The following is a 24,195-nucleotide window of genomic DNA, read 5'->3' as shown; positions in this document are numbered from 1 at the left end:
GACATTTTCTCGAGACTGAACAAGCCTTTCCAGTCCACCACGCATCCCAAACCTGCCTAATAATAAGAGATCTCAGCTGTCGCTCGTCCTTGGTTCAGCTGGTTCAGGGAGCTGAATTTGCTGGAGGCTTAACAAGGAGTGTGGTCGGTTTCTGCTTTGTTACATTTTTTAAAATGATGATACATTTAAAAGGTTATATTATACATATGTGTTATAAAGCATTACATATATATATGGCTGATATGCGAAGTGTCACTTCTGGAGTTCGGCTGGGAGACCGGGAGTTCAATTGCTCGCTATGACCTGCACTAACCACCAGGGGGTGGCGTGGAATGAAGGAAGACCCCGGATGGCAGCTGGCCAGCAGCTGGAAGGCCCCAGTCGGCCCTGATCACCAGCCAGGCCTAGGAACTCTACCCGAGCACGAATTTCATGCACCGGGCCTCTAATTACATCATAAACACCCATGAACCTATCCCAAAGGGTGGCTTTCCCACCCACCCCCACCCAGAGGTAATCACTTACTGAAGTTTAACACAGTTTTACCTCATATCCATGCATACTTTAACCATGTAGAGTTTCGTTTTGCTTGTTAAAGAAAAAACAGAATTTATGCGACCAACCAAGGTTGCGCTTCTTAAGAAGCCTTTGGGGAGGTGACCCGCTTAGCATGCGGCTGCAACTGCTCAGCGCCATCAGGGAGCTCTTTGTTTGAAATTTCCTGCAAAGGTAGTTTATCAACTATGCGAGAAGCAGTGCTATTGCTTTGCAGCATTCTGGTCTGACTCAACCCTTTTCCGTCACCCCTCTGTCTTCCCCACTCACTGGTTTAAGGGTTATTTAGTGGGTGCCTCCTGTGAGCCAGGGCCTGGGCTGGGGGTTGGCAATGAACCAAGGAGAGCCCCTGCCTGCTGAGCTGATTGCCATCTTGCCTCTGCTTCCCTCCTGGTCATTTGAGCAGCGACTGTAGGCCATAGGCTAGGACATTTCGAGACACTGATCAGGAGGCAGTGAAGCAAGGATCTGTGTGTGCCGGGGAGCCTGATGGAGACTTTGGGAGGGACTGCAGGATGTGGTCAGGCTTTGTGGGCCATCTCGGGGCCTTTGCGGCATCACCTGGATGTCTCTGACTCTGATTTTATCTGTTGGGCCGGCTTCGCTCACACCCTCATCCAAGCCCATGTCATTGCCTCCACACCTGCTGAGGGCCCCTGCCATGAGGTGTAGATCAGGGCTCTGCAATGACCGAGGACATGAGCCCTGTAAACCTGCAGTCCGACCTCTGAGATGTGATTCTTTTAGATTAGAGGGACGTAAACGTCACACTGCAGAACAGTCATGGGGAGGTAAAGCGCAGCATGGGGAATATAGTCAGTAATCCTATATATTATAGTAACAGCATAGCATGCAAATTGTCCCCTCGACCAGGAGTTGTCCGGGAGTTTGACCAGGGGGCGGGGCCAGCCAGGGGAAGGAAGGGAGGGAGGCCCCAGCTTGCAGCCGGCAACTGCTAGGGACCCTACCAGTGCACAAATTTCATGCACTGGGCCTCTAGTACTCTAATAACTTTGTATGGTGTGTCAACTATAATTGAAAAGTAAAAATGATCTTTAAAAAAGTCACACTAGGTCATTAAACATTAGATTGCTGACACAGATACAAATTGCCTGTGTAGTATAAATATGAGACCTCAAATATGTATATTTATTTATATATAATATAATATTATAATTATATTGTTATGTATTATATGTTCTCAACCAGCCTCCACATGAGCCACTTACCAGGGTAACTGACATTTTACAGTCCTCTATGAGTAGATTTTTAAATATTTTTTTATTGATTTCAGATAGGAGGGAGAGGGAGAGAGATAGAAACATCAGTGGTGAGAGAGAATCATCAAGTAGCTGCCTCCTGCATGCCCCACACTGGGGATCAAGCCCACAACTCGGACATGTGCCCTGAACAGAAATCGAACTGTGACCTCCTGGTTCATAGGTCCCTGCTCAACCATTGAGCCACACTGGCCAGGCACAATCTCTCTATGAAGCAGAATGACCAACACAGAAACTCTGAGTCCTCATGGCTCTAGGGCAGCCTCCATGTGCCCGGGCACATCTGCCCTCTCAGGCTGAGTTGTATGATTCCCAAGACTTTTGGGTTTGTTTCCAAACCAGTGTATGACAGTTATACTTGTTATTAAGTTTAAACCATAATTAAATGTTCTTACACACCGATTAAATATGAATTCAAAAAGAAAACTGTCTCAGTGAGAACCAAATTGAAAGCTTTTGAAAGACTCAGTAAAGCATTTTAAAAGTGCTTTTGAATTAGGTGTGAGAAGGCGATTGTAAAAGGTTGTAGGAAAAACAATGTTACATCTAAAATAATTCTGCTCTCAGATTGTGCTACAGGTGTCTTTAACGTCTTGTCCCGCTTTCGATGAACTGAAATTAGAAATTCTACATGGTACATAATGGTTTTATTTTTTAAAAAAGACAAAACTCTTATCAACAAGCAATACTCAAAGAAAAGACCTTGGCCTTTCCTCAAAAGATTAGTGAAAAAATGGACATTTATGTTTTAATTTTAAATAAAATGTTTTATTTCTACACATCTGTGTGTGTGGGAGATCGATGCTCATGAGCCCCATCTTTAAATGGCCCCAGCATATTTGACAAAGAGGGCTTCTACCATAGCTTTACTTACCTCTGACCAGCGCTGCCTACTCAGGAGTGGCTTATGCAGTCAACCTCCCTCCAGGCTCTCAGAGGGGACGACACTTGCTGGGGTTTATTTGTTTTTTTTATTTTGTTTGTGTGTGTGTTTTTATTTACCAAGAATTTATGGAGAACCATGAGAAAAGACTCTGTCTTTGAAACAATGGTTTGAAAAGAGAGAAAAGGCGATGTCAGACAACTGGATGGATGAGGGAGGTCATGACCTCCTGGTGCTCTGCCCTTTCTGGCCAAGTCCCACTCCCAGGCTGACCTTTTCTCTCACTGCCCCAGGAGCCCCTGGAGGTGGGGCCCTGCCACCAGGGGGTTCCTGAGAGGCAGGAAGGCAGCATGCAAACTGGAAAATGGGCCTGGCGTCTTCAACCTCAGGCCAGTCCAAGGATGAGGAGGCCAGCCTTGGGTAACTTGGGTCCAGATGACAGAAGGACCTCTAGACCAGGCTCAAACATTTTTGGGTCCTAATTCTTATCAGTTAGATGGGAGGGACCTTCAGAGCTATGAGGAGAACACATTTCAAATCCTATTTTAGTCATGCCCTCAGTTTAGTCAGCCATAGAAGTGGCATGCTTTATGTTGGTCCTGCCCTTTTGTGCGCGCTGTGTGTGTACTTTGTGTGTGTATGTGTGCATGCATGCTTGTGCGTGCGCATGTGTGCATACATGTGTGTGTGTGTGTGTGCATGTGTATGTGTGTTGGAAGGCCTTATCAGCGGTTCTCAACCTATGGGTTGCAACCCCTTTGGGGGTCGGACGACCCTTTCACAGGGGTCGCCTAAGACCATCCTGCATATCAGATATTTACATTACGATTCATAACAGTAGCAACATTACAGTTATGAAGTAGCAATGAAAATAATCTTATGGTTGGGTCACAACATGAGGAACTGTATTTAAAGGGCCAGAAGGTTGAGAACCACTGCCTTAGATGATGGCTACTTCAGTTCCAATCCAGACGAAGGCCCAGGACACAGCAGCCTCCTGAGCTGAGATGCTTTATTTTCCTTACAACCCAACTTACGGAACCAGACGAGTAAGAATCCCAGCTTCATTTCAGCCATCCGGGAGGATCATTTAGCTGTTCAGCCTTCTCTCCATCTTAGCTTCATTGTTGCTGAAAGTGTGGGTCCCTGCAGTGCACAAAACCATGGAAACCACTATTCTCACTCTGCAGGAGCGAAGGGACCTCAGTAAGTGGAGACGGGTGAGAGGGAAGGGACAAGGGCAGGCACCGACACAGGAGCCAAATTTTGTTGCTCCGAGGAGTAACTGGACCCCTGCCCAGGAGATCCCTGAGCCCTGCAGAGAAAGAAATCGCAGGGGCATGAGTCATCCCTATTTTACAAGAACACAGGGGTGCCCTAGGGATTGGGGGCCTCCCTTATCAAGAAGTAGGCACCTGGAGCACACAGTCCATGCCTGGCTGAAGTCTAGGGTCAGCTTCTGGTTTATTCTCTATGTAACCAGTGGATTAAGTGAGAATTGACTGGAGTTGTGCACTTAGAGCTCCCTTACCAAACACTGTTATCTCATAAGCTGGCTTAATGGGGCCGGCTGTCAGGGGCTTATTGGAAGTAACGGAGTACAGCACCTTTGGGAGCAGAGATCCAAAGGCGAGTGTCCAGGCAGGCCCAGGGGACCTCACGCCTTGTGTGGCTCAGAAGGCGAGCCTGGGGTCCAGCTGCAACCCCACGGCGAGTGTCCACCGCCGGGACAAGCCCAGGTCTTCCCAAGAAGGAAGGCACTCACTCCGTTTTGAAAGCATTTCTTCCATCTTTAGAGTGAATTGAGTGTTTTATTGATCTTCTATATATGGTCTTAGCACCGCAGAAAGAAAGCAGTTGGTTAACAGGACCAACTCAAGTTAGACTGCGAGGGTTTGAATCTTAGCTTTTCTACTTAGTAGTTGGGTGACTCTGTGTTATTTAACTTCTCTTTGGCTCAGTTTCCCCATCCACAAAATGGGAATAGTAATGGTTCCTAACTTGCTGGGTTTCTGAGGAGACTAGATGAACTAATATGTATAAACTTCTTAGAATAGTTCCTAACGTAAGTGATTATAACGATCACTATTTTCATAGAAAAGACTTCATCCCCTTCCATAGCTTTTCCGTCCACATCATCTCTTCGCTATTAACCGCAGCTACATTCACAGAGGAGATTCTGAATAGGGGAGGCACTGTGCATGGAGCAGCTCATGTCTGTGATCAAAGGGACATTTTGAACTCTGACTTTGCTAGGGATAAGGCTGTGATCTTGCACAAGCCATGTCCTCTCTTATCTGCACACGCACGTGTGTGTGTGTGTGTGTGTGTGTGTGTGTGTGTATGTCTGAGAACCCCTTGCTTTAAGGATGCCAGGCACACTGGAAAGGGTTGATGGCTTGGGCAGAAGTTGCCCTCCTACAGTTGGTAATTGACTTTTTCAGGAAAGTATTACTTTATTGGCAAATTTAGGACTTTTTATTTTCCTTCCAACAATTTCTTTGGCAGTCTTATTTTTGGGTTGGTTTCATTTTGTCCATTACCAGTAATCTCTAAACATTTTTGTCCAACAGCCTATGCCACAGGTGACCTAACTCTTTGCAATCATGTAGGCTTTGCTTAATTTCAATGTATAATTCACAATTTCCAGGCCTTGTGGGACTGAGCTTAAACTGAGGCGTCTGCACTAACGCTGCATGGTCAGTGTCAGAACTGAACCGAATTGTAGGGCCCTCAGTTGGTGTCTGGAGAGTTAGAGAATCAGTTGGTGTGGAGGAACAAACATTCATTTGGTGTCAGAAATGTGAGTAAAAACAGTTCCTAATTATGCCCACCCTGTAAGAGTTATATACAGTGGCCCACAGTAATTACAAGGAGAGGCTCAGCTACTCACATCCTCCTCCCTGAGTCTGCTGCCATTGGGTTCCTGTGGATGCTCCTATGTACTTTACAAACACTCCTTTTTAGTTTAAGCTTGTTTGGATCTAGCTGTACTCCCTAAAAGTGATTTCTCTCTTTATCAAAATCAACCAGTGTCTCCTCAGTTCACACCCATTGGGATAGCTACAATCCTGAAGACAGATAAGAAGCATTGTTGAGGGAAATCAGAACTCTCTTGCCTGCGAGGGGGATATAAAGTGGGGCAGACACTTCGGGAAGCAGCCTGGCAAGTCCCCCAAAGGCTAAATGCCGAGTTTCTCGATGATTCAGCGATTCTTCTACTAGATATACACCCAATAGAATTGAAAATGTATGTCCACACGCAAGCTTGTACATGTAAAACTAGCATATCCGTAATAGCCAAAATGTGAAAATAACCCAAATGTTCATCAACTGATAAATGGATATATAAAATGTGGTATATCCATGCAATGAATATTAGCAATAAAAAAACACAATGAAGTACCAATAAATGCTACAACTAGGATGAACCCCCAAAATACTATGCTAGGTGAAAGAAGCCATCACAAAAGATCATGTTTTATGCTTCCATGTATATGAAATGTCCGAGGTAGGTAAATCCATGAGAGAGGAAGTATGGACGGGGGTACAGGGAAATGGGCATGGAGTTTCTTATTGGAGTGATAAAAATGGTCTAATATTGATTGTGATGATGATGATTGTACAACTACACAACTATGTGAATATACTTATGGCTATTGAGTTGTAAACTTTAAACAGGTTAATAGTATTGTATGTGAGTACTATCTCAATAAAATTGTTCCCCCAAAAGAACCCAGGAATACCGTGGATCCACGCTGCTGTGTTCAAGTGGCTGCAGAAGCTCTGGGGCCCTGAGACAGGGTTGGGTGCAAGTACTGCATTTGGAAAAGTATCTCAGGAAGCAGTCAGGAAGCAGGGAAGTGAGACAGGGAAGGAGGGAAAGCCAAAACGGGGGCCTTAATGAGCGAGTGGCAGTTTTGGGCAACTGGGACTCAGTCCTGCTGGGACCCCTGGAAAGGCTGTGGAGACCACAATGCAGAATTGCTCTCCCACGGGATGAGCAAGCTGGGCTGTTCCTATGAGTGCTGACTCCCCAGCCTGCTCCACAGAGAGGCCAAACATGCTCCCACAATTGGAGAAAGCCGTCAGACAGGAAGGAAGACACAAAAACAAAGAGACAGAGAGAGAGGAAGAGACAGAGAAACAGAGAGAAAGACATCAGCTACTTGAGGTAAGAAGCAGTCAGGGTGCATGGGAACAGTTCCCCAAACCTACAGGTGGTGTGACTGAACGGGCACAGGCAGAGCATTGGCAGTGCCTGCTGAAAGGAGCGCTCCTTAACCCTCATCCCTACACTGGGGGAGATAACAGCTCCTATCTCATATGATCGATGTGAGGATTAATGAGTTAACATGGTATTTACTAGTAAGAGAGTCAAACATGCCCACGTCGAATCTTTCTCTATTTTTTTTAACTTCTGACTTACCCACAATCATCCTCTTCTGCATGGGCTTCTAACAAGATAGAGAATGCATTCATCTATTAGGAGTTTCTAAAAGAAATAGAGTTGTTGCTGAGCAGGGTCTTTTTATTAGGCCCCCTATAGGTTGTATTGACTTTGAATGGCTGCCGTTTGAAATACGCCATCTGTTTTGTTAGCACAGGAGAAAGATGCCCATCCCAGCATGCTCTGTTATCGGAGAACTCTGTCATCTTTCTCAGTCTTGCTGTCCTGTCTTATGGAAACGGTTGGTGACGTTCAAGCGAGCGAGGTTCATCACAGCACTCTTGTATTTTCCCGTGTCTCCTCCAGTTTTCCCAGACTGTGTTCTGAGGACGGTAGGCCCTGGGGAGCTTTCTCTCTGTGAAACGTCTGCAGTCTGGGGCTTGAAGCCAGCGGCTGCGGTCCCAGGCACTTCTGAGTTCTGCTTCTGTCAAAGGCATTTATACTCAACGTTTCATTGCTCGTGGGTGATGGAAGCAACCCACTGAGTGAACCGCTGGGGGAAAATGGGGCTTAAAAAACACACCAATTGTGTTACATGGGGCTCAAGCTGCCATGACTAAAACTTAATTTAAATATTTGTTCACCCAAGAAAATGTCTCTGTGTTATTTCAGGCTGCGACTCTTCAATTACCCTGACATTCCACCAAGCCAAAACTGCCGTGGATGCCCTCTTCACATCACTCCGGGATATTGCCGGGGCTCGGAGTCTCATGAAGCAGTTCAAGTCTGTATATGTTCCTGGAAACCATACCCACCAGGCAAGTACATATGTTGTACAGTAACCATGTAATCTGTGTGGCATTTTCAGGATTCAGAGAGTATAAGAAAAATTTCCATGTTAACCTCTCTAAAATGAGGGATTTGTTCTAGATGAACTCCAAGTCCCTTTCCCATTCAGAGTTCTGGGTTCCCCTGAATCTAAATGCATTCCAAGCCTGGCAGATGTGGCTCCATGGTTAAGCATCGACCTATGAACCAGGAGGTCACGGTTCAGTTCCCAATCAGGGCACATGCCAGGGTTGTGGGCTCGATCCCCAGTAGGGGGCATGCAGGAGGCAGCTGATCAATGATTCTCATCATTAATGTTTCTATCTCTCTCTCCCACTCCTTCCTCTCTCTAAAATTAATAAAACATTTAAAAAAAATAAATACACAGGCAACGTCAAGCCTGATGTCCTTTAAAAAACAAACAAAAAACCATCCCGATGCATTTGTACAGCAGGCTTGATGTAGTGATGTGAGCACTGAGTTGGGACAGTTGCTGGGTTGGGACAGTTGCTGTCACAGCCTTCATCTGTAACCTTAGGCAAGTTCCTTCCCTTACTACAGATGCCAGATGAGGGGCTGGCCTTTGGTGGTTCCCAAGTTTCTGGATCTAAGCAGTCCCATAAACATTCCGAACAATTAGAATAATAAAATTATCTAATAGTATTATGGCAATGAAAAAAAAGTTGGTGATAGCAAAAGCATTTGTTACTTGAAAGTCCCCCACTGCTCTCTAAGGAAAAGGGGCAGTGTTTGGTGAGTAGGAAGATGGTAAGGAATCCATGAATAAAGGAGTAATTGCTCTGTAAAAGCCCAGCAGGGAGGAGACATAGAAAGAGCCAAAGGGAAGCTTCGGGATTGAAGGAAGACAGGAGCCCTGAGGGTGATGCAGTCTCTGTTGGATAAGGAAGGAGACAGAAGCCATGCTCCTGGTAGCCACAATGAGCTTTCAAGGAAGAGCAGGTGTCTCTGATGGAACAGGTCACTGAGCTTTGCTTGTGTGTGTGAAGGAACCTTCTCCTCCATCTCCCATGAAATCTTCACTGAAACCCACTCTATTTGCTAAGAATTGAATGTTTTGTTAGTGAAGACTGACAACTTCAGGATGCTGGCTATAAGGCAGGCATGTACACGAGAGCAAAGGTTACCCACTGCAGCCTAGCAAAACCCACACTCCTCCCCCATATGTTCACAGAGCAGCTGACACTTAAAGAGCACTCCTGCCTTCCGTGTTTCCTTTCAGTCTCACAACAAGTAAGCCAGAGACATATCATTATCCTGATCTAGGAAGGCCAAGGGACCTGCCACAGGCACACAGGTGACCAGGGCCAGATGCCAGGACTTTGCCACCAATACAAAATCTCCTCCCTTACTGTACTGTGGTTCTCAGGAAGGCTATAGAAATATTGATTGATGGTGCTGACGGGCATCTGAAATCACCCATCAAGATATAAAAGACCTTAGAAACTGACACTCAACTTAGAAACCCAAGTTCCCATCCTTCATTCAGTGATCTAAAACATCTTTTCCACAAATACAGGTGCAGTCACTCAGATAATTAATTATATGCCATTTTGCTATTAAGAAATAGCAATCTTGCCCTAGCCAGTTTGGCTCAGTGGATAGAGCATCGGCCTGTGAACTGAAAGGTACCAGGTTCGATTCCAGTCAAGGGCACATGTCCAGGTTGTGGGCTCGATCCCCAGTGAGGGACTTGTAGGAGGCAGCCAATCCATGATTCTCTTTCACCATGGATGTTTCTATCTCTCTCTCCCTCTTCCTTCCTCTCTGAAATCAATAAAAATATATTTTAAAAATAGCAATTTTAAATACTATGGTATAGACTAGTTCCACAAGACATGATAGAACTGGTGAAATATGATGAAATTTAGACCAAAGATTGTCAAGATGTAAGTAGCTACTATAGTTGGCAAAAGGGAAAACAAACAACTAAATTAATGAGGTCTTTTCACTGTTATGATCATCACGGTGACTGATTTGGCCAATTTCACATAATTATTCATTTGCCATAAATCTGGGGCATGGTAAGGACAATGATAAGCTTCCTAGACTTCATCTCCCTGCTGCCAACACTCTCATTTCTCCAGGCCTCAGAGCCCTGGAAAATGAGTTTTCCCCAGTGAATGGAACATGGGGACAAAGTACGGAGGATGGGGTGGGGGTGGGGGGCCAATATGTGTGTGTATACCTCAAGGGGATTAAATAAATAATGATGTAGAGACAGTGGAATGCTGTGCAACCATGAAAATGAATGGGATGGATCTAAGTGTCCTGAGCAGAGACTATATTTGAACCCATGTCTCAGGCTCTGCTTCTCAGAAAATTCTAACTAAAACAGAGGTGCATGATCTATTAGGTAAAAAAAATACATGTTGTAGATCATTCCATAAAGCATTATTTTATTTTGGTTAAAAAAATAATGATAAAAAGTATATGGGTATGTGTATTTAGTCAGTCTTTAAGTTTTTTGGGAACATTTATAATGGGTACTTTGTGAGGGATGGGAAGGGTTGGATGGACAAGGAGGGCCTATGACTTCTTACTTTGTATTTACATATCTAGAGAAAACTATTTTGATGTGATTATGGGTAAATTTTACCTATTTTGGTTTTTTAATACTTTTCAGATTTAAAGAAGCTTTAACTCACAGACAGATTTTGATCTGGTTTGTTCACTGCCATACCCTTAGTGACTAGAGTGGTGGTATCTTGCACATAATAGGTGCTTACATATTTGTTGGGTGCATCTTGTATGCAAGGCACATATCTCTGTTACATATCAGAGGATTTGATGGGACACAAAGTGCGTGTAATTAGAAAAGGACAAATGTTCAGACCAGAGTCAGAGTCCAGTTGTGTCTAGTTTTAAAGACAGGTCTTGACCGGGCAACTTTCTGTCCATTTCTCCTCCCAGTCTGGTCCTCAGTCCTGTGGCTCCAGGAAAAATGTGTGCTTTCTGTCTAGCTAGCTGAGATGTCCAGGCATCCCCAAACACCTGGAAGAGCTCTAGGCCTGGTCTGGCCCTGGGTTCCGGTCCAGCTCTGAGCAGCAGTGCAGATCTGGGTTCTCCCTGGATCTCCGGGCCCCTGCCAGCCCCTCCCTCCCAGGGCAGCCTGAACAAGCTGCCTCTCAGACACTCCTGTTTCTTTTGTTTACACTAGAGGCACCTCTGGTTTAACTTCGTCCTTTAGCCCTTTAGGAAAAAGTGTCAGTCACAGCTCAGATACAGAAAGCAGATATCCCTCTCGTTGTTTTAAGGAGACTGATTTCATACAAAGAATTAAGTACATAAAATCTCTGGGCTTCCAGAAACGAGTCCTGAACATCAGCACAGACATGGCCCTCCTCTGGCGCAGTCCGGAGAGTGGGTGAGGGGGACCAAGAGGCTGCCTTGGAAGCGCCTGCCTGGAGGAGCACACCACCAAAGCTGGAGGCATAGCGGTGCTTGCTCTCCACCCTGTCTGCAGAGCCGCGCTCAATGCTTGCCACCCAGTGGGCCAGTGGGTGGGTGGATCCTGGACGGGGGTCTGATCCAGCATGGATGGTACTTCTTACGTTCTCCATGATTAGTGAGAGGGAGGTTAGCACAGACATTAACAGGACAGTCTGAGACCCTGAGCTTTTGGATCCATAGTCCACCTTTGCCCCCTTCTAGCTCTGTGACCTTAGGCAAGTTACTTCCCCTCTCTGTGCCCAGCTCCTCCTCTGCAGGAAGGAGCTAATAATAGTCGCTCCCTATACAGATGCTCTAAGGATTAGGTGAGTTCATTCATGTAAAGCTCTTGGGACAGGAGCTGACACATACCAGTAGACAGCACTATGTAAGCGTTTGCTGTAAAGGACAAAATAGGCCTTCTCTTTGTCCTCTTTTCGTCTTTTCCTTTGCTAAGGAGATGGGCTACACAGAAAGTGTGATCCTCGAGCCGACTGTCCTGCTGGCTGCTGTGTGTGGTAAGGGTTCATTGCTGACACCAGTGTGACTGAAAAGGTCCTGTTTGTTCGCAGACACTGTTGACTAGAAACCTAAGCCCCAGTTTTGCTTGTGCAGCGAGTCTTATGTGTTTCGTTTCAACTGTTCCAGTGTAGCGGGAGGTTCCACCTCCTCCCCAGTGCCAGTGCTCCATGTGCTGAGTTCCTCAGCAGCGGCAGCAGGAGGGTAGCAGACACGTCTCAGGGCCAGGAGCTGGCGAGTCCTTTCGGAAAGAAATGCCATATGGCTCTCGCACGACTTGCTTTGGCAGAGGTTTCGCAGTGCTGTGCTGTGTCGGAGAAAACTTTCCACAGATGCGTACCGTCTTCTGTGCCTCTGGCATGTTGAACAAGGGCATCGTGAAGCAGCCGTGCCCAAGGAGGCTTGTTTCATCCTGTGCCTGGTGAATGTGGCTCTCCGCACAGTCTGTCGGCCCGTCTCGGTCACACCCCTGCCCTGGCCACCAGGTGCTCTTTTCCAAGTGCTTCACTCTGTCCTTCCTCCTGACTCTACCCACCTCACCCAGACCTGCCAGCGTTCTCTCTGGAAGAATCAGCATGAGCCAGGACTAAACTGGGGTCTGGGGAACTGGCTGTCCTTTGCTGCTTCTAAATGCCTCTGTGAACTCATGCACCCTAGTTAATAGCTCTGGGCTGCGGTGTCCTCAAATTGAAATGGAAGGGACTACACTCAAAAAAATTGTAAGTGCATAATCTGCTTCTACTTTGAAGGATGATGAATGAAAGGATAGATGGATGGATGGATGGATGATGAATGGATGAGCAAACCATTTTCTTTAAGAAGATGAAAGGAGAAAATATCTTAGTATAGCAAAAATTAAAAATAAATAAACCATGGAATCGTCAAAGCCAGAGCAGTTTTGAACAGATGTTTTTTGAACAGTCTGGGATTGAAACAGAATGAATATTGTGTCTACACGTTTCCCTGAGGAGTTGGTTGGTGAGAGTCAATTTGGCAGAAGAGGCAGAAGCATCTTCAGGAGCAGGACTGAGTCCCTCGCTGCACCATCACCAACCGGCAAAGCGAGGTCAGCAGCCCTGACCAATGGGATGTGGCTGTGGCAACAACTCAGGTTTTCTTGGAAACTAATCCTGGGCCGTCTTTAACGTGCACCAAATTCAAGAAGATACTGTAGTTAAACTAGTTTCTCAAAATTAACTCTGACGTGTATACTGGCAGAAACTCCTGCTATGTCAATACTTTTCGTCGCGAACAAGAATCAAGTCAATAAAAGTCTTCTAGACCTAATCACACATTATTTCTGTCACAAAAGAAAAACCATGGGCATAGACATAAATATTGTATTTTTCATAATTTAATTAAATATGGCATTTTTAAAAGCCCAATTTGTTCTAGAAGAGATACTGGCCATTTAAAGAAGAAGAGTTTCTGGTGTAAGATCACTTTTTGTAACTGTAATTATTTCAAATGTAATACCCATTGGGGGTCTCTGTGGGCTCTAACAAACCTCAGGCAGCCTCAGGACACTCTCATACAGGGCGATATTATTATTTTCATGGCCCTAAGCAGCTTTGAGTTTGTGGCCCCCTTCCTCTACAAAAATAAAAAATACCAAAAATTTTATTATGCCATTGTATTGGTGTAGAGACAAATATATAAATAGTATATATCAAAACATTTTCTTTGACCTAAAAGGTATTTTTTTTCTCCTAATTTTAAAAGAAATTGCTGCATTTTTATGGGTCCCTAAAAGTCTCCCAGGTCCTACGCAGGCTCTGTGTTGTGTGCCTGGCGGGTAAGTCGGCTCTGTGGCCATAGCCCCCACTTGACACCAGTCTGCCCAAGGCAGGAACACAGCTCGCCACGGGGAAGTAGCGGGCATTTTCCTTCCCCAGAGTAGTTATTTAGTCCCTGTGACCACTGCTACTCAGTTTGGTCCCGAGGTGACAGCTCAGGAGTGCGGGAACTAGACTCACATGGGGGAGCGGGGGGCAGTTCCTCGTCTCCCATAGGAGCCAATTTCTCTGGAACAACTGCACAGTGTAGCTTCCAGCGTCCCTCCAAGGGATGTGCCCAGTTATGCCAGTCGTGCAAGAGTCATCGGACTCAGAGAAGCCCCAAGGCCTGGCCTTCTATCCAGTATTTATAGTCCCCCCAGTCTAATGCAGTTAACCAAGCAGGGGTCACTTTTATCAGAAGCAATCTTGCCTGGCTAGAGTTTGACATTCTTCCCTTATCAGGTTTCCAGGGAAACAGCTAAAAAGTTAACCAAAGGTCAAATTCTTATGCAGAAGGGAAAAGGGTTTAATAGTACTTTGCCTACAACATGCAACGTGTCCGTTGTAAAGGGAATAATTATATGCATGTTTCAATCCGACTCCACAGTATGTGTGCAGCAGAGACAGTGTATGTGAACCCCAAACGCCGCTTCTGTTCCTCCTGGCACAGTGAGGCCACATTTTCCAGAGTCCCTTGCAGGTAAATGTAGGTTTGTGACTAATTCTGGCCGATGAATTATGGTGGGAGTGATACAGATCACTTTCGGGCAGAGCCCATGAAATCTCTCTGCAAACCCTCCGTACTCTCTTTCCTCGTCTGATGATGAGCTACAAGGGCTGCGGTGGGGACCCCGGGGCCTGAGGGAGTGGAAGAACCTGGTGTCTGAGTGACTGTGGCAGGCACAGACCCCTACTGCCCACACACACTGGATGTGGTGTAAGCAAGGAATTAATGACCAGCAAGACAGGAAAAGGATGAAAATGCCTGTGTCTTTAATTCCTCTCCTCTCCCCACCCCCCCCCCACCCCCAATAAAGGTGAACTGGCAGGGAATGTTTGATTAGGAAAATTAAATTACTATGGTTAACCCTGTTAATGTTGAGACAAACTACACGACTCATCTCCCCTCTGGCCCTTTCTAGCACACGAGGGAAACTTTGAGCAGGGCGCTGCGGAAGACATCCTGTCCCCTCTCACCGCCTCACTGTGGTCCTTTCTCAGAAGCGGGTAGCTTCTGGCTGAGTAGAAAATTCCAGGACCATCCGAGGTTTCTCCTCTGAGAAGCCACTGCCAAAGCGGTCCGTTCCAGTCAGATTTCAGTGACAGGATTCGGAGCACAAAGCAATCTGGGCTCTGTGGCCGAGAGGAAGGAGCCAAAGGTTCTCATCATTAAAACCCAAAGTAGAAAATCGAAGAAAGGTGTTGGCTAAGTCATAAAAGTACCACTTTGTACCTGAGCGAGTCTTTTCCAAATCTTGCTTATTAAAGGCACAGTGTTACTTATTGTTCTGTGCTTAGTTGTTGTTTTTTAATATATTTTTATTGAGTTCAGAGAGGAAAGGAGAGGGCGAGAGAGATAGAAACATTAATGATGAGAAAGAATCACCAATCAGCTGCTTCCTGCATGCCCCCCCCCCCCACTGGGGATCAAGCCCACAACCTGGACATGTGCCCTGACCTGGAATCGAACTGTGACCTCTTGGTTCACAGGTCAACACTCATCCACTGAGCCACACCGGCCGGGCTGTGCTTAGTTGTTTTGATAAAGAATTTAGAGGTCTCTCCTACATAATATGTAACTTGGGAGCAGTTTAAAGAGATGAGTGTTGAAGTTTAAGAGATTAAATGTCCAGAAAGGCTGAGATGATAGGACTCTAAAGACGGTTTACTCAAGGAAGAGGATTTATAGAATTCAAAGGTCATCCTACGACCTTTATTTTTCTTAACATTGAAAGTATTTATTAGATTACATTATCCTTCTAGAAGTATACTTGTTAATTTTGGAAATTTTGAAAAAAGAAGAAAATAATATCCCCCACTCCCAGAACCTAGAGCTAGCCCTAATTAATATTTGGTGTGTTTTTACTCTATTCTCTTCCTTGCACAATCTATTCGTTTTCAACAAGTGAAAAAATCTTGTTGCTGTTTGTAGTGGTGTTTTAACTGTGTTTTTAAAAAGCAATACATTGAAAAATAAAAATTAAAAAAGCAATATATTAAAAAGTTTTCCTCCCACTTCTGTTCCTTCTCCAATCCCCTGTTCTATGATCACTGTTCATGGTAGTCTCTGTATATCACATCAGAATTTATTTTTTTTCTGTATTTCAACAAATATACACATGACACATTTCACGTAAGTCCAGCCCATCATACACTGTTTCTCACCTTGCTTTTTTCACCCACACTTCATTCTGCACCTTCCTTTCTGCCCGGTCAACAGAGAACTTCCCTCTGCACTTTCATAGCATCCCCTCCTGTGATGCATACCATTTATTAAACAGCTCCCTAATGATAGGCCCTTGAGCTGTTTCCAATCTTTTGCTATTACAAACAGTAAACAGCCCTTTATGAGCATCATTTACATATATCAGCATATTTATAGGATAAATTCCTGTAAGTGGAATTGCTAGGTCAAATGCAATTGTAATTTTGATAGGTATTGCCAAATGGCTCTCCACACTATGTAGCAGTGTACCCTTCCATCAGCCATATGTGAGAGTTTCAGTTCATTATGGCCCCATCAAAAGTGTATTTTCAAACCTATAGATTTTTGCCTGTATGGTAAAGTTTTAAAATTTCTCTGGATATAGCTTTATTATGAGGAAGGTTGACGTGTGTGTGTATGTGTGTGTGTGTGTGTGTGTGTGTGTGTGTTAATTTCTGTCTTATCGATATTCCTGTCCAGTGGTTTACTTTCAAAAGCATTAAACTGTGAGATCTCTGGGCATGCAATGGTCTACTTGACTAATAAGCATAAGAAGGCTACACCCTCAACTGAGCAGTTGCTATTTTTCCCTGCATCTTATCCCTGCCAAATGCACCAGTTGCATTCTGGCTAAATGATTGTTTATGATCTTGATAGTATATGCCCTGCTTTATTTTTAAGATATTTTAGATAAGAAAATAGGGATAAAGGGAAAATAAGAGTAAAAAATAAATGACAGTGAGAAAAGCAAGATGAAGCCAGAGTTGAAGTCAATACACCAAATACCCCGGACACTTGCTAAAGGCAGCTCACATGCGAAGAGAGAAACAGGAGTTCAAGACATCTCACCGGTGCTCCGTGGGAGCCTGGCTGTTCTGAGCCTATAACAGACGCAGTAGAGATAGAACAGATTGAGAGAATGCATTGAGGGAAGTCATTCCTCCTTCCTTTATCCTTTAAGCTCACACTTGGGTGCCTTGTGGAACTGGAGCAGCAGAGGCAGCCGCAGGACTGGGAGGACAGTGATCCACTGAAGGGAAGAGAGGAGGAGCTTGTTAGTAAGGAGAACCAAGGAAAGAGGTGGGGAGCATGCTCAGTTAGAGGAGCTGCCTCCAAGTATTACTAAGTGTGGGCAGGTTATTCAGGTCACAGAAAAGGAAAGCATTTAGCATTATTTATCAAAAGTTCAACTAAATTCTACTGAAATGTTTATAGTACCACGTGGCCTCCCTCTCTTCAGCCCTGGCCTTGGTCGGATTCCTTTTTGGCACCTTGGCTGCATTCTCTGTCCAAGTCCTCCTTGGAGCTGAGCTCCGTAGAGGAAGGAGGGAATGCCTTGGGCTTGGACGGCAACAAAACATTGTATGAAAACATTCATTCCACCCGCTGGTGTGGCTCAGCTGGTGTGAGCGTCAACCCATGAACCAAGAGGTCACCCGTTTTATTCCCAGTCAAGACACATGTCTGGGTTGTGGGCTCCATCCCAGGTAGGGAGTGTGCGGGAGGCAGCCAATCGACGTTTCTATCTCTCTTCTCTGCTCCCTTCCTCTCTCTAAAATAAAGACAAAGGAAAGAAAGAAAGAAAGAAAGAGAGAGAGAGAGAGAGAGAGAGAGAGAGAGAGAGAGAGAGAGAAAGAGAGAAGAAGGAAGGAAGGAAGGAAGGAAGGAAGGAAGGAAGGAAGGAAGGAAGGAAGGAAGGGAGGAAGGAAGGGAGGAAGGGGGAAAGAAAGGAAGGAAGGAAGGAAGGAAGGAAGGAAGGAAGGAAGGAAGGAAGGAAGGAAGGGAGGGAGGGAGAAAGGAAGAAAGAAAACATTTGAGTTCCTAGCAGAAGGAGCATAGTTCTAACAATATTTAGGAAAACCTGGAGACCATCTTTATGTCTATACCAAATGACAATACTTTGTTTTCCAGTATACTTCATACATAAAATCATCGCTTTCAATCTTGATTGAAAAACTAGCCATTCTGTGATTATAGCTCTGGGGACGAGAGATTTGCTTCTATAAGGAATATGAGAAACAACAATTAGTGGTGAGGTACTGGGGTGAACATTTACCAAAAAATCCAATGTTGTTATAATTGCCTTTTCACACACAAACTCGTAGCCTTTGCTCAGTATCAAAATTACATTGTTTTGTTTCCTTGGGTGCAGATAAAACCATCCTCTCTCCAGATAAACCCTGTTGCTCACAGCACAATATTTTGTCCTTCCAGGCATCCTACAAGCCGTTGCTGAAGCAGGTTGTGGAGGAAATATTTGATCCCGAAAGGCCAGATCCTGTTGATATTGAGCATATGTCGTCAGGCCTCACCGACCTCCTGAAGACTGGATTTAGCATGTTCATGAAGGTAAAGTCGCCGCTGAGAGGTCATCCTGAATGGAATGCTATCTGTGCTGGCAGGAAAATGCTGGCACCCTCTTCACCCGTCGGGTGCCATATAAGATACCGTGCAGTGTTTTGACTCTTCTGAAACCAGGTGCAATCTTCACTTAACTTTTGGTTAAGAGCAGCCTGCCCTTCCAGCCTCCTCCAGTTTCTTTTGATCTACGCACTGGGCTCTTTCCTGGTCGATATGCGAGGACACAGCCCTCCAGGGCAGGGTAGCACTGTTGAAAATGTTTCTCCTCGCCTGGCCACATTTCCATGCCACACGAATCCATGTACTATTCTGCTGTTCGTAATGAGTGACAGTCTGCTGTTATTCATTCTAGAACTTATTATGCAGGATAACGAGCAACTTTGCTCAGGCATGTGGTGAGCATCACCCCCAAAACCTATTTTTTAAAATCTCTTCACCTTTTTCACCCAGTCCTTCAACCCCCATCCCCTCTGACAGTTGTCAGTCAGTCTGTTCTCTGTATCTATGGGTCTGTTTATATTTTGTTTGTTAGTTTATTTTGTTTGTTAGATTCACATGTAAGTGAAATCATATGGTGTTAGTCTTTCTCTGACTGGCTTATTTCAATAGTATAATAACTCCAGGTCCATCCATGCTGTCACAAAAGGTAAGACCTTCTTTTTATGACTGAGTAGTATTCCATTGTGTAAATGGGCCACAGCTTTCTTATTTACTCATCTACTGATGGGCACTTGGGCTGCTTCCAAATCTTTTTTTGTTGTTTTTTGTTGTTGTTAATCCTCACCCAAGGGTATTTTTCCATTGATTTTTAGAGAGAGTGGAAGGAAGGGAGAGAAACAGAGAGAGAGGGAAAGACACAGGGATTGGTTGCCTTCTCATGTCCTGACCAGGGCCAGGAATTGAACCTGAAACCAGCATGCATGCCCTTGACCAGAATCGAACCCAGAACCCTTCAGTCCGCTGGCCAACACTCTACCCACTGAGCCAAACCAGCTGAGGCTGCTTCCAAGTCTTGGCTGTTGTAAGTAATGTTGCAGTGAACACAGTGGTGCATATATTCTTTCGAATTAGTGTTTCAGTTTCTTCGGACATATTCCAAGAAGTGGAATAGCTGGGTCATAAGGCTTTTACAGTTTTTTGAGGTAACTTCATACTGCTTTCCACAATGGCTGCGTCAATCTGCATTTAAAAATGACTTGTTTGGGCTCCACAGATTCCCAGTTGCCAAGTGCTAGGATTTCTCTGGCTAATAGCGAGGGTAGGTCAAAATCACTGCACAGCCTTTGCAGCGGGGATGAAAGGAGCAGAAGGACACAGATGCGATCTATTTTTAACCCACTGTAAAGTTTCTGAATTTAAAAGGATCTAAACAAGATTACAGGCTGACCTTCCAGTCTGTGCCAGGATTTCAGTTGTAATAACTCTTGGAAATAACAGAATGTTTTGCCAGCTTCAAAGCTTCTTTGAAATCATGAATTAATCTACATAGAGTTCATATATGCATCTGCCAGGAGAACTAGTCCACCCCGAAGCCAGAGGACAGAAGCCAGACAGTCAGACTCTAAACCGTGCAGTTCACGGCCGGGATGGACGGGCCGGTCTCCTTCCGCTTTTCCCAATGATCATTAACTTCTGCTGCAATGAGTGCTGGTGAAGTGTGTGTGTGTGTGTGTGTGTGTGTGTGTGTGTGTGTGTGTGTGTTTTAAATAATGCAGCACAGATCAGCTTCCCAGAGCTGTTCTGAGGCTCCTGTGTTGGGCTCCTGTGTTGAGGGTAGCCCAGGGTTGTTCAGTGGCCCTTCATGATGGCTGGTTCATACAGAAACTTCCAGGCTAGACATGGCCTCTGACCTTCTCCGCCAGAACACCCTATTCCTCCCTCAGAGGCTTGGCCTTCACCCTGAGGTGAGACTACAGTAACCAGCATGGGCCTTCAGGCCCTGGTCAGTGAGGTCTGAGGCTGGCCCCGGGGGCTGTGTGTCCTTTCCCAGGCAGGCTGCTGCATTCAGGGTCTGGCCAAGGGCACACAGGGAGCTCGAACCGCCTGCACCCTGCTCGCCACACGAGTTTCTCATTTGTGGAGAGGCCAGTGTGCATGGGAGGGGGCCCTGACTCACTCTTTGCCCAGCAATGTCCCACAGAAAGAACTTGTTCCTTAGCAAAAGGGCCAGCGGCCAAGTATGTTTGAGAAACACGGGGTTAAACAGCAAATCAAGGCAAAATGTTTGCTGCTGGGCTCTGCCGTGCCTTAATGTGCTCAGGGACTTTGCTGCACTGCAGGCCCAGGTAGGGAGGACTGTCCACTTGTGGTTTCCATCACTGTTTCGTGCACCATGAGATGCCACATTTTAAAATCACCCCTTTAAGCACTGCGAGTGTTTCTGCAGCTCTCCCTGTGGTCAGACACTTCACAGCCCAGGGTGGGCTTTGCTTAGGCAGACGGCAGAACCCTCCTGGGCCCCACTAGACCGCTGTGCTCCTCCCCTTCAAGCCTCCACAGTTGGGGTCATAAAGAAATGCTCCTGCACACCGAGACCCATCTCACAGGAGGTTTCCAAGTCATGGGTTCAAGGGAGAAGAACGTGTGTTCTCCCAGCAGCTGTCGGGATCCATCCCCGGCCCTCGGCCCCCAGCCCCCAGCCCCCAGCTGCAGGACCTCTGCTCTCTGTTGCCAGGGGCGCCTCATCTGCCTACAGGGGTGGGAGAATCTTGGAGGACTGGCCGAAGAGCCCTCCCGTCCCAGTGTTCAGTCGGTGACTGGCTCTTCCCACCATTCCATAGACCTTGACAAGAAAAGTTACCTCTGGCCTCTGTGTTCAGGGTTTCAACAAAATTGGGACAAACATAGAGAGGAATAGCCAACAGGGCTTTGAGAAACTCACTGTGGCTTCCTCTTTGAGATGGAGGTGAGGCCCTCGGGAGAGGGTGTCTCTGTCTGCGATGAGGCCAGTGGGAGGAGATGCAAGAGGCAGGCAGAATCCCACGTGGCCGTGGCTACTTCCCAGCCCCTGGCCCTGCTTTCCACTGTTTCTCACTTACTGCCCAAAGGTATGCAGCAGCCTGTACCATGGGGCCAGCCATTCTCGTATGTGAACCGCACAGCAATCCGAGGAGGCAGGTTCCGTCGGTACCCCTGCTTCACCGGGGGGGACACTGAGCCCCACAAGGTTAAGCAGTAGGCACCAACTCGTACTCTCCTCTGTCCTCAGTTGTTTCCCAGGAGAGCACACAGGAGATGGGACGCCAGGATCTGGCCCGGCCAGTCTTACTCCCCAAGCCCATGCTCCTCACCGCATGCTTTGGCTCCAGGAAGCTTCAGGCGTCTTCTTGGAAGTTAAATATTCATATGTCATTAATTCTTTTCTTTATGATTACTCGTTAGCACAGATACTTTCCCTCTCCCGTGTCCATGCAGCTCATGAATTAATTCCATGCCTGCACTGGCCAGCAAGGCAGCCAGTGTGAGGGAGGTCTCCAGGGCATCTGCTGGTACCCTGTCTGCTTCCCTGGGACTCGGGCCCACAGCTCACTGGCCGTGTGCAGCCCCACCCAGCCAACCTCTGCCAGGAGAAGTCTGTGTTTTGGCATTGAGTTGCCTCTTCACATCACATCTCTGTATCAACAGTCGTTGCTTCCTTGCCACTTGCTGGCCCACTCTTTTCCTCCAGGGCCTACTCTCCCCCATCCTCCACTCAAGACTCACTGAATGGGTGCTGAGGCTGAAAAAGACAGAGTCAGATGAAAGGCAGGCATCCCCTGTGGGTTCCTTGTGCTCGGGGAACTTCAGAGAGCTCTAGAGCTGGGCTACCCTGTCCCTGGACTCCTTGCGGGTGTCACAGATGACGTTAGTTCAGGTCACCCAGGGGCAGTATCTGTAGATGATGGTGGGGCTGAGGCCATTGAGAAGCTGGTGAGAGATGTGCTGGGAAATGGGGCCGGCGGACTTTCCCGCAGGATGAACTGCAGGTGCCCCACAACAGGTAACAGAAAGAGCATAGGAGAGGGTTTTCCAGGCCCCTAATGCCTGTCTTCTTCAGGGCTCCATACCTTTCATACATACCTCTGTGGCTTCATTTGTACATTGATTTATAACGAGACATGTTGGGTACCTTTTCCCAGTGTTTTCTAGCTGCACAACTTGATCCACTGCACAGTAGGAGTCAAGATATCAATTTATTGGCCCTAGCCAGTTTGGCTCAGTAGTTAAAGCATTGGCCGGAGGACTGAAGGGTCTTGGGTTCTATTTCAGTTGCAGGCTCAATCCCCAGCCCTGGTTTGGGCACATGGGGGAGGCAACCAATCGATGTGTCGCTCACATCAATGTTTCTCTCTGTGTGTCTCTCCCCCTCCCTTCTACTCTCTAAAAATCAATGGAAAAAATATCCTTGGGTAAGGATTGACAACAACAAAAGATATCAATTCATTGGATTGTAATCACTTAAAAAAAAAAAAAAAAAAGGAACAGACTAGCAAGGTGAAACAGAATAGCCCGGAGCATGCACACATGTATGATTTAAATGTATCTCTCACTATAGGCCACAATCAAAAGAACGTGAAAGCTGTGGCTGGGAGAATGGAGGGCTGTTCTAGGTCTATTTATTTCTGCATCCTCAACACGTAGGTCCCAGCCCTCATGGCTTTACACGCAGCAGGCACTTGCTGAAGGTCGGGAGGGTGGCCCCAGTGGTCAGTTAGAGTCATTGGCTCCTTGTTCCAACTTTCTGCCCTTAACACATTGCAGACAAGTAGTTTTATTGCTAGCTTTACCCAGCGGCCAGATAAGTTTCTATTGAATGAGTACAAAAAACGTTTTACATAAATGTTAAAGGCACACTTTAAAATTAAATCCCCATTGCATTTTGGAGTTATTTAATACATGCTCTTACAAGCTAATATCTTTTTAAAGTATGGTACTTTGTAAAACACTGTGTAATATGAAGTGGAACTAAACAAAGCTGGCAAGTTCTCGTGATCCATCCACAATGTGTTAAGCAAAAGCTATATTTCAACAACTTCACAGGGGGTAGATCAATCAACTCCAGTGACCCTCAAAGGAATCCCTGACCCTCCTTTCCAGCTGCTAAACTAGACGAAGCTGGTCATTGTCTTGTCCTTGCGTAACCCCAGAGAGGCAGCGGCCACTTGCACCCACTCACCGCCGTGCTGCCAGGTGCGTGGGGGAGACGGACGCCTGACTCCCCCTCCATCAAGGAAACCTGCGGTCTCTGCTCTGTCCACATGCAGCTGCAGCCCCGTTTCCCAGCCTCTTTGTCCCTAGGGAACAGAGAGAAGCAAAGGGCTGGTTTTGTCGTGTGAGAGAGCCGAGGAATCGAGAGGAGAGATGTCCTCACGTGGTTAGGCAGCAGGACGAGTCTTCTGGGGGGAGATTTGGGGACCTCTTTTCTATTTAACATCTGTAATGTTTTCGTCTGGTTTTGTAAATAATAGAAGGCCATCTAGTATATGCTGCCTAACAGCAGTCACTCTATTCTACCGCTTACGTTGGTTTACAGGAGGCAATGGAGAGCAGTGGTCACACGTCCGAGTCAGACTGTCTGGCTTAGAGCTAGCTGTGTGACGTGGGTGCATCACTTAACCTCTCTGGGCCTCCGTTTCCTCATCTGTGAAATGGGGATAATAATAGTGCCCACTGTGTAGGTTGTTCTGAGATTTAAATGAGTTAATGCACCCAGAGCACTCAGGGCAGTGCCTGGCCTGCAGTACGTG

At 46.2% G+C, this 24,195-nt stretch overlaps 1 protein-coding gene across 1 annotated transcript in view; it reads left to right on the top strand.

Moving 5' to 3' along the window:
• SCFD2 (sec1 family domain containing 2) overlaps positions 1 to 24,195 on the top strand; it is a 336,120-nt gene that overhangs the window by 287,258 nt on the left and 24,667 nt on the right. The window contains exons 6-7 of the mRNA XM_036333819.1: positions 7,781 to 7,926; positions 18,323 to 18,457. Coding sequence (XP_036189712.1) covers positions 7,781 to 7,926; positions 18,323 to 18,457 — 281 coding nt within the window. The remainder of the gene's footprint in view (positions 1 to 7,780; positions 7,927 to 18,322; positions 18,458 to 24,195) is intronic.

Source organism: Myotis myotis, unplaced genomic scaffold (genome assembly GCF_014108235.1).
Source record: "Myotis myotis isolate mMyoMyo1 unplaced genomic scaffold, mMyoMyo1.p scaffold_m19_p_1, whole genome shotgun sequence".
NCBI classification, from domain to species: domain Eukaryota; kingdom Metazoa; phylum Chordata; class Mammalia; order Chiroptera; family Vespertilionidae; genus Myotis; species Myotis myotis.
Note: the sequence above shows the minus strand (reverse complement) of the source record. Positions and strands in the feature narration are given on the sequence as shown.